The sequence below is a fragment of the Gavialis gangeticus genome, unplaced genomic scaffold (genome assembly GCF_001723915.1).
Source record: "Gavialis gangeticus isolate Ggan-Ray unplaced genomic scaffold, GavGan_comp1, whole genome shotgun sequence".
NCBI lineage: Eukaryota > Metazoa > Chordata > Crocodylia > Gavialidae > Gavialis > Gavialis gangeticus.
This window is the reverse complement of record NW_017729024.1, coordinates 167128927-167139662: the sequence shown is the minus strand read 5'-3', so window position 1 is coordinate 167139662 and position 10736 is coordinate 167128927. Positions and strand designations below refer to the sequence as shown.

The 10736-nt window shown below is 41.4% G+C and overlaps 1 protein-coding gene across 1 annotated transcript in view; it reads right to left on the bottom strand.

The window, feature by feature from the left end:
* Positions 1-9670, bottom strand: part of DCAF12 (DDB1 and CUL4 associated factor 12) — a 40100-nt gene extending 30430 nt beyond the window's left edge. Inside the window, exon 1 of the mRNA XM_019518074.1 lies at positions 9404-9670. Coding sequence (XP_019373619.1) covers positions 9404-9568 — 165 coding nt within the window. The 5' untranslated portion in view covers positions 9569-9670. The remainder of the gene's footprint in view (positions 1-9403) is intronic.
* Between the last annotated feature and the right edge of the window lie 1066 nt (positions 9671-10736).

Genomic DNA, 10736 nt, shown 5'->3' with positions numbered 1-10736 from the left:
CTCCTCTGGTGGGACTGTGCACCTCCTGAATCAAGTGGAGGTCCTGCATCTCAGCCAGAAACCTCCTGGAGCGGTCCGTCCCGGCTGACTGCTCCTCCCAGCAGATGTCTGGGTAATTAAAAAATCGCCCATGACCACTACATCCCTTGATTTTAGTGCCTCTGCACTAAAATCTTATAGCTTAAGCCCTTGTTATTGGTCTCTAGGGGAATGGTGTTACTGCTAAATGCTCCATTCCATACAATTACCCAAATCTTCTCGTATAACAACCTGGTTATCCCACCTAACAACCTGGTTATCTTCCACATTGGTGTTATTATCTGTCCTGTTTAACATTTTTTTTTTTTTTTCAAATCAAACTTTGTACTGGAGTTAGCAGTGTCCTCATGACATATGTGGATGCTCCTAAACTGGGGGACTTTTTCAATCTCAGAGGGACACCACTGATGACTGCTCCCTGGTCAGATTAGTGGGCTATGCTTAAAGGCAAACTATCCATCCTCCTTTGAGTCATGTCACCCACTTCTAACTCTAGCATAGCCAGGTGGTCAACAATTTCCCATCTCACATTTCAATCTAGATAAATTAAGTCCACTGGCATTATGCTTCATTAAAACTTATCATAGAATGAAATTAGTCTGATACCATCATCTTCTGATAAACCAATTTTTTCTGTCCTACTTTCTTTTCCCTCTGTATCTGTAACTACTCTTTTCTTCAGTACATTTTAAGATCTTACCTACTCCCAAAGCCAAGCTATCACACTTGTAATTGCCTGGATCACTTCTTTTCTCTTTGCTTTGTTTTAAGATACTTACAAAATTAGTTATTTTCTAATCACAGAGACTCTCCCAGAGCTGGTGAACATCCATGTTAGAATTGCTGCTATTTCAGATGTCAATTCCTTTAATATGCTGGGCTGAGACTATCTAGGCCCTCAATTTTGTGATTGGAAGCAATCTAAGTTTTGCTTTCACCTCAGATAAGGCAGTTTCTACATCAGAGTCTTCAATACCATGCATTACACCACCAATAGTGTTCAGTCAGGATGAAGAGGTAACCAAAGATGAGACAAGGCATTTGTTCAGCTCTTGGGACAAGTGTAGGTTGTTCCTTATCCCCCACTTATCCAAACTGATGCGATTTAAGGTGCATGTCATTGCTCCTGCCACAAGACAGTAATAGTACTTTTCCCTCCTCTCTCAAGGATACCATCTTCCATTCTGGTGGTTTTGATAGTCTTCCTCTCTCACTCCTGCAGGTCAAGTATGCTTTTCACAAGTTTTACTACAGTTACTGTCATTGTACTACAATTACTATCTAACAATTTAGATATGGATCCAATTTAGATTCTAAGCTCTTATAGCGACGTGCCCATTTATTTTAGTGATGCAATTAAGTATATTTGGGTGCTCTAAAGGCCATCATGGCAAATTAAGAATAAAACGACCATGATAACCTGGGTGTGCCACAGATACAAGGTCTCGAATACGTCTGCAATGTGGCCAACGTGTTCAGACTACAACGCTGCCGGCTTACACACCTTTCTGGTTTCTTGCAATCTAGTAGGAAGGAAATGACAGCATGCTCTGTTGTCACTAACAAGACTACTTAACCAACTTCCGCAAAGCCCGCAAAACAAATACATCGTTGTGGAACTGGGCAAGTGGTAGGAAGTTAGACAGCCATTTACAGTTGTTACAGGCACTTCAGTATATGTTTAAAGTATAAACGGTTTGGTGGATTTTTTTAAACCTTTAATAAAGATAAACAAACTACAGCATGTTAGTAAAGCTAAACCATAAAGAAGTCAAATGACCTTGCTCCCTATTATTTCACAAGTGTCCTAAATGAACCAGAGACATCTTTATGGGGAGAGTGGGAAAGTATTATCTTTTTTCACAACTCTTCTCATCTCTCCCCTTTCCTCCCCAAATAAGACACACACTTTGTTTTTGGGATGGCAGAATGAAGAAGAAAAGATATTTCTAGAGTTACAGCTGCACAGAGCAGGGACAGAGCCTCATCTTCAGCTCGCTCATCTTCCCCATTCCAAAAAGCTGAAATGCTAGCTGCTGCTGAAGACTGGCCTTCATGGCTGGCTCTACAATTCTGAAGAGCTAAACATTCTGCAAGAATGTGAAATAGGAGAAGAGAGCAGGAGTAGCTAGAAGACAGCAAAAGTCCCAGAAAAAAGGTTAGCTTGATTAGTGGAACATCAAGTCCATTAAAAAGGAGAGATGGCTGATGAGCAAAGGACAATGAGCCATTAAGGCAACTGACAATCTCGGCTGCCTGAATAAAAATGCCACTGCTGCTGAGGGCAGGAATCAAAGTTGGGTGCTTCTATTCCATGCAGAAAAGCAGTTCCCCTTCCTTAAGCCCAAACCCAAAATTTTGGGGAGCTGTTTCTAGGGACAAGCCGCATGCACCATGTGAGTAAATACAGTATGCATGCAAATACTTAACCCAGTCTCTACAGCAACCCTTTTCTTGAAGGTGAAGATCCTAAAATGGCTACATTATACAACCTATTTCTTCTTTTCTTTAGGGTGAGGAAGAGAACTCTTCTTTCAATAAGTCTCCTTTAGCTGAAACAATCCTACGTTGAAAAAAACCCACTATCATAATAAGCAATGAACTGGAGATCTGTGCATCTGTTTCTTTAACTTCTTGCATGAAAATATTAACTACAAAAGTGCTTTTTATCAGTGGTCAGTATGCTGTAGCTTGGCATTCGAGCTTCATCTGGCCATGAAAGCTTTGTCTGTGTGCTACAAGCCAGAGCACCACACCTAGTCCCACAAAGTGAAACAAAGCTGAGCTGTCTTGCTCTGTAGACACCTGTGCACTTAAAAGGGAAGAATCCGACTGCCCTAAGAGATCCTGCCTGTCTAGTAGCCTCTGTGACTCCTCCTCTGATGCAGAAGTGCAACCTGTGAGGACTACAGTGCTCATGGATCAAGGGAGGGACCCTGCCTGGGTCAGAGCTGAACCTGGAGTACTAGCGATTGTAGTCAGATAAGGCACTGTAGATACATTTAACACACCCCTGCTGGGTTTTGTTGGATTACTAACCTAATGCATACTTTATTGCTTTTGTTATCACATTAGTGCCTAGAAGCCCCACTGGCAATTAGGGTCCTGACAGTTACTAAAGATCTACATAGATGACAATTTACCTTGTAACGCACGCTGACATCACTGTGAAGGAGTGGGGGAGGCAGCTTACAGCCCTGCACTACTGCAGCCTACTAAAAACTGAAGTAGAGTTACCCTAGGAAACATCAGAGGAAGACTACACCAATACAAGTTACACCAGCACAGGGTACAGGGAGTCTATCCAAAGGCAGCCAATTGCTCCGTTACAGAAATTGCTGCATCTGCTACCCAGCAATGAGGTGCTATAACAACATCTACTACAGTGACTACACCAGTAGAGCTAGCTGTCCACCTTGGACATCAGATGACAAACTGCTGTTGTGTGGCCTGGCCCCAAGAGAGAGGGGTTTTTTCCAGCTCTTGGAAGGAGACCAAGCCAAAAAGGGAGTTCCTTCCACTTCACAACAAAGTGCCTTGAAGGAGTCATGAGTCATGTGTTACTGGGACAAACTGAACCCGCATCCCCCAAGACTCAGCCTCATGTCTCTTCCACCCCTTTGGCTCCTTACCTGACTTTCAGGGACAATGAAGGAAAAGAGAGGCTCCAGCATGTCAGAAACAAGTCGTGATCCAATTTTTTATTTTTATTTTTAAACTAGAAGTGTTTGGCCAAATAAAGCAGAGTCCTTTACCCAACAAATCTGCATTTCTCACTGGCAGGCAGCATTCTTTGGGTAGATGCAATATCTTTTATTAGACCAACTGAATAGATGGAACGAAGTTCTTTGCAAGCTTTCAGACACAAGGAGACTGCTGTTCTTCTTAGACCTCCAAGTCTCACTGGGACTTTTGAACACCCCACCAACAAATTGCAAAGTTTTAGGGAACACTTTAGGCAGCAACATGAGGTCATTAATTACACTGAAAACAGGCAAATAGGGAAAGCACAGTGCCCATTGTTACAGGCGAGAGGAAAAAAAAAAGTCAGACTCAGAGTCACCTTGAAGTGCTGCAGGCAGAGAACTAGCACCCCCTGCCGCTGCTCACCTGTATTAAAGCCAGCAATTCAACATGCTACTTCCTCCCTGGCTGCACAGCTCAGCCTGCATCAGTACTGAAGTGTCACCTTTCATTAAAAGCACCTCTCATAAAATGAGCACAAACTTAGATTTAGACAGCATAGAGAATATGCATAAACTCAGACTGATTGCCTTTTCCTCACAGAAGGACAGATGCCAATTACATTAATTTTGCATAGTAATTCTCCGAATATGGTTCTTTTAGGAACCAGCATTATTAGCTAAGCATAGACTAAAATAATTTTTAGTCATTCATTCTAGTATTTAAATATATTGCTTAGACTGTCTGACTTGGTAAAAAAGTAAATCACTGAGTGCCAATAGCTAGTTTGTCAAACCAGAACGGAAATGCATTTACAACTCAAAGTACTGTACAACTCAAACTACTGTATCTTCTTTCAAATGCATCCTTAAATCTCTTCGTGGTCACAGTACCTACAAAAAAACCCCATCAGGATGCTGGTTCACTAATGCTACTGCCCATCACATTAACAGTTTGCTTTCTCAAGCTCCCACATCCATCTCTTGCTTGTGTCCTTAGATGGCAAGTTCTTTAGAGAAGGAACCATCTTTTTGCATCAAACAGAATGGACTCCAGTCCACAAGCAGGTCCCTCCAGAGGCACGATAATACAAGTGCCATAGCTAAAATGATGTATTTATCTTTGCTCTTCAACAATTTCATATCTGCACAAAAGCCATGTTCTCAAACTGATGACTCTCACCCACCAGATACAAGCACTAATCTCAGCCTCTTCAGTACTAAATCTCCACGTACAAGTCTTGCAGTACCAGTGGGCCCTAAAGAATATAAGAAGAATGAAACTCCATGGATCACTACAGGGAGACCAATCCACGTATGAGGGGGGCAACATGGAAGAACACATGGGAACAATTATTTGAGAAGGTCACAAGCAGGCAGAGGCAACTTCCATCAGTCTTATGTCAGGGTGATGGGAGTGATAAAAATCTAGACCGAGCCAATATCAGCAGGATCTAAATTAGGTTTCAAACGCAAAGCGCATGTTACCAGATACCACATATCGTTATCTCAAGGGGGTGCCCTAAGGCACTCAAGTTTCATTACAAACTCCCTCTCAGGTTTGGAGTTGCACATGTTCAGCAGCTCGGTAGCTATGCTATCATTATTCTCTTCGCTCCTTCCCAATACCCAACAGGTTTGGCTTTGCTTGGGTCTCTACCACCAAGCTTAATTTCTCAAAGTTGGCTGGACATGTAAATGTTGGCACAAATTGCAAGGGATGCAGAAGAGAGACCACCTGCTCCTCAGGTACAAGACACTGTCACCGTATAATTTACCAACAGCAACTGAAAGATGGGCACGTGGAAGCCTTGCATGACAAGACTTTTAAAAATCTCTATCAAGTGAGCTTTAGTCAAGGCCTGCAGGGTTACAAGATGCAAACCTGGCTCATTCTTCACAAAGGAGACTGAGCCCTCTTTCAGGTCCTCCATACCAGTCACTGGGGGCAACACAGCAAGGTTTAAATTGGCTTCCCAAGTAAAAACTAATCATGCTTTGCCCTCAGGAACCACCAACAACTGCCTCCATTAAAGTTGATAGGACCTGCCATGTTATCGTACCTCTACTACTGAAATGCTGCAGCATCAGAAGTTTTTTTTTTTTCTGTGCCTCATTTGTCTTCTCATTTAAAGAGGGAGAAAATACCTTGAAGTCCCATCTGATATGCTCTAACAATCCCAGGATAGATCCCATGGGATGAAAGCCTCCAGTGAGAACAGTGATGACACAGATCCTCCTGAACAAACGACAATGTCCAAGCACGGCCAGGAGCCTGTGACCAGTGGCGGCAGGACCGCTGGGACTAATGGGAACGCTTCACCACGCACTTTGGGAAAGAAAGGATAATCTAGGAGACATCCGACAGAAGGATTTCAGAATGTGGCTCTTAAGAGAAAGCTATTTTTGGACTCAACTTCCTCTCAGTCCTAACTGGGGGGCGGGGGGGAAAGAAGAATACTCAGAAAAACTGCCTTCCTCTGCTAGAGGCAAGTCAACCACCAGCGACCGCCTTGTAGAAATGGAGTGACTCTAACATCTCTAGTATTTGCCTGCCTCAGCCTGTCACCTCCTTTAGCTTCTACCAAAACAGCATATATTGCTCCAGTTATAAAGTTCACTACTCCTCCCAGAAAGGGCCATAAAAATAGCGCTCAGCGAATATGAGAACCAACCTATAGTTGAGCCCCCAACAAACTCGACCTTTGTATTCTCAGCATGGAATAAAAATAGACACATTTTCGGCAGAATTTTTATTTTAGGATTTTCAGGCTATTTAACCACAGAAAGGACCCCAAGGGTTATTTGATCTCTTGAAAGATTTTTTGAGGTCAGATTTTATTTTTAGTTATCAACTTGCATTTACAGGGAAAATGTTGTCTCTTCCTCCCCCCCACCAAAAGTAAAAAACATAGGGTTGACTTATAATTGGAATAGTTTGGTGCATTCAGGGATGAGTTCTGACCACAGCACTGCTAGAACAACAGGAAGTTGCAAAACAATCAATCCCAGTTTTTATTTTAAGAAGTCTTTCCTGAGTTAAAGGTTGAAGAGCAGAGACGCCCCTCAGATGCATAAGAGCCTGGATATGCCTATATTTCACATTGCTTTCTGAAAGATATGCAAAAAATAAATAAATCTCAGTGCTTTGGGTGAAGAGAGGATGCTGGCTGTAAGTCAATGCTTGTATTGCACCGACACCTACAGGCCCCACTGTGCTAGTCCTATGCATGACAAACAGGAACCTGCCCCAGGGAAACCCAGACCTCTTGCCATTTTTAAATTTCAGCAGAGAACTACACTAAGATATGTACACATTAGTTATCAATCATTTATGCCAGAGACAAACACTTCATTTATAAAATTTTAGCCAATTGTGAAATCCACATCTAGGACAATAATCCAGCTCTCAGATGTGCTATACAGGGACATTTTTAAGAGGAAAAAAACCCGAAAAACTGAGTGCAGAGAGAATTATATAAGCACGTTATATCACTGACATGGTATAAAATCAGCTCCTCTTAAAAGCTATCTATATTACTTTTACAGTGTTTGTAAAATGACCAATTGAGTACCATGTGGATTCATCAAAAGTAGTCAAAACTGTAATAGTACATTGGTATCTCTTCTTTTTATGGTTAAAGTAAAAGTTTTCAAAATGTTCATATGGATATAGCTAAAGGCAACTTGCATATTAAAACACAAAAATGCAGCTGGTGACATGCTTAACCTCTGATTAAAAAGTAAATGCTATTAGTCAAAATTTTCTGTTGATCCAGGGTAAACAATGGGAATTTCACTGTAGTGTTGAAGTTAATGAAGTTAACTCCAGATTCATACCAAGAAATATAGCACAATTTAACATCCTTGCTGAATTAAAATTGTTAATTTGGCTCAGATGGTTTTCCGTTATATTTTTCTATTCCTGGTTTCTAACAATGTATGGCATAAAATCTTATGCATTAGATACACATATAAAAAGGTAATACTCGAACAACATGGTTAAACCAAAGCAGCTGTAGGAACCTCCCTTTCCTGAATTTTTCAGTAGTAAGACTTTTATTACATTTTTAATAGTGTACATCTTTTAATAAAGGATACTGCCTCTGTTCAAATATCAGACATTCAAAGGTCTGAACCAGACTCAGGAGTTCACACTTACAGAGGCCTATGGAGTACAGGTACAAAAGTAATGTTGATTCCCCCTTTGTTGCTGGAATGATTAAGTTAGAAACAGTTTTCCACAAAGGTGGCTTAACTAGGCAACAGCCCATTTGTCTCGGTCTCTGTGATGGCTATATAAATGCTCCAAGTTTCTTTTTGAAATGGTAAGGCAAAATTTTGAGTCTGCCATGTTTCTGCACATCTCATTTGTAAACTTTCCCAGAAGAGATGCTCTGTCTATAGGCTCAGGAAAAGATAACATGCACAGAGCATCACTAGTCTCTGCTCAAAAGTTAATTTCAGTTATAAATAAAAACCCTACGTATCGGTGGCCACTAACTCTCAACAACAGTTCTTACATGCCAAACTGTAAAAGGTCTACTCTTTTAATGTTAAAATAGGACCATTTTAAATAGGGAAATACTACTCCTACCCATGAAGAACAGTCAAATGCAATTTCCTCACTTTTCTCCAAAGCCTTTAAGCAAAAAAAATAAAAATAAAGAGGAGATAAAATCAACTTCTAATATGCCATCCAGCCTAGGTGATTTGGCACTGTTTCATCTGCCAGCTTCATCCAGCACCTGTCAGTTTATTCAGAAGTTTACCTAAAAAACAGTATAAATAAAGCCTACCTTTTATTTTTCCACTGTCACAAAAAGCCTCATGCACAAATTCCTTGTTCTGTTTTAATCAAGGGGAGTTTCGCTGTCAGGTTTAACAGAGACAGGATTTTGTCCAACCAGAACAAAAGAAGCAGTTGTGGTTTTATTTACCTAGAACTGTATTTCAACATTTCCCCCCTGTGTCTGAAATCAAACACTGAAGCCACAAGGACTTAAAAATATTTCCCTTTATTAGAAGTGAGCATAATCAGTGATCTAGCTTGTGAATGTCATTGTGTTCCAAGACTGAAACCAAGTGAAGGAAAAAAAAACAAACAAACAGTGAATCTTTATTCCCCCCAAGTTCAGCTTTGTTATTAAGACCATAAAATGTTAAAGCTGAAGAAACTGCAGCTTATGTGGAAGATTTTATCTTTACACTGCCCTTTTAAAAGCCACAGTAAGGTACTTACAACTTGTTCAAGAATGAGACTATTGAACAATGGAGATAGGGCTGTGTTAGGACAGAGACAGGGAGCCATCTTTTGCAAAAAGGTTATAATAAGCACAAACCTGCCACCCTAAGGACTGAAGTGAGGGTCAAGTATATCCAAATTTTGTTTAGTTTCCACCCCCCAACCTCCTTTTAAAGGAAAGAAGAGGGGTTGGATCTACATATAGGCCATTACTCTTGTACTCATGTCAATTTGCACAGTGCTCAGTTACAAGGGATGAGCACAGTATAAATAACTATCTAGAATTAGGTAGCACGTGAGTTGACTTTACTTCCAGCTACTTCCCAATACTTCCTTCTGCAATCTACATTTAATGTTTATGGTGATATGCAAGGGCAGGGGAAAAACAGTTGTCAGACATTAGAGGAAACAAAAAAAAAAAAAAGATCATGCTTACTGTGTTGCATTTTGTCCCACACACCACTTGCCGATGGTTCAACCACTGAGATGCAAAAACTTTATTAAGGGTCCCTAGATGAAATTCTCTCTCTTTCAGGAGACTGGGGAGCTGCTGGGCTGCATATCCACGCAACAAACGGTGGTAGCTGGATTCATTCTGCATCCTGACTTCTCTACCTTTCAGGTAGTACACCAAAGACCTTTTCACAGGGGGGAGTCTTTTCCTTTTGTGAACTGAATGATCCCAGCCATACTGTTAAAACACAAACATCAAGCTCAGGAACTGTGACTGAGGCATACTTTAAGTAACTCCTTTCTTAATACAGAACTGTATCACGGAATCACAGATAAGGATGAAAGGGACCTCAGGAGATCACACCTAGTACAACCCCTTGCTAGAGGCAGAGCCATGCCCATCTAAACCATCATATACCAGCATTTGCCTCAACTTAAAACAGCATAAACTGTATTGAATAAACTCCTGGAGGAATCCAACCCAGCCGAAAACACTGGAAAAAAGGACTGATGCAGTATCTCCACACAAGCTTCAAGAAGAATAAGGCTTTTTAAATAAATATTTGTCTGAAAAGCATCACTGAAGGGCCATTCATAAGAGCATAAGAATTGCCGTTTACTGGGTCAGACTACAGTCCATCTTGCCCAGTTTGTGCCACACAGGCTGGAAGGGAGACTGACCTGGGTCTGACCAGCATCTCCCCTTCCTCTCTCCCTTACAGCCTCCAGCATTTAGGGCAGAGGCAGGCAATTATTTCAGGCAGAGGGCCACTTACTGAGTTTCAGCAAGCCATCGAGGGCCACGTGACAGGCAGCCAGGGACAGGTATATATTAATTTCCTAAATTTTTTAGGGGCCCTGCAGGCTGCATTGTGCCCACCCCTGATTTAGGGTCTAAACAGTTCCAGTTCAGAGGCTGTGCCCCTGCCTCCCATGCTCAATAGCTACTGGTGTCCCTTTCCTCCAAGGATTTGTCTAGTCCCCTTTTGAACCTGGCTGACCCATCAACTTCTACCACACTTTAATGACACGTTGGGTGAAAAAGAACTTTCTGTTGTTAGTTTACCCTTAAATTGTCAGCAAGATCATCCACGCTGGGCAAGTGTTGCTAGAAGTAATAAATCCTTATTTATTTCCTCTACCAAACAGTGAAGAGAAAGTAACTAGGATCATTTATTATGGACCATCTATCACCGTACAAGAACTAGGCATCACAACACAAAATTTCTAAGCGGTAAGTTTAAAATGAACAACAGGAAGTTATTGGTCCCCAAGCATGTTATTAGAGGGTGGAACTCACTGCCACCAGATGTGGT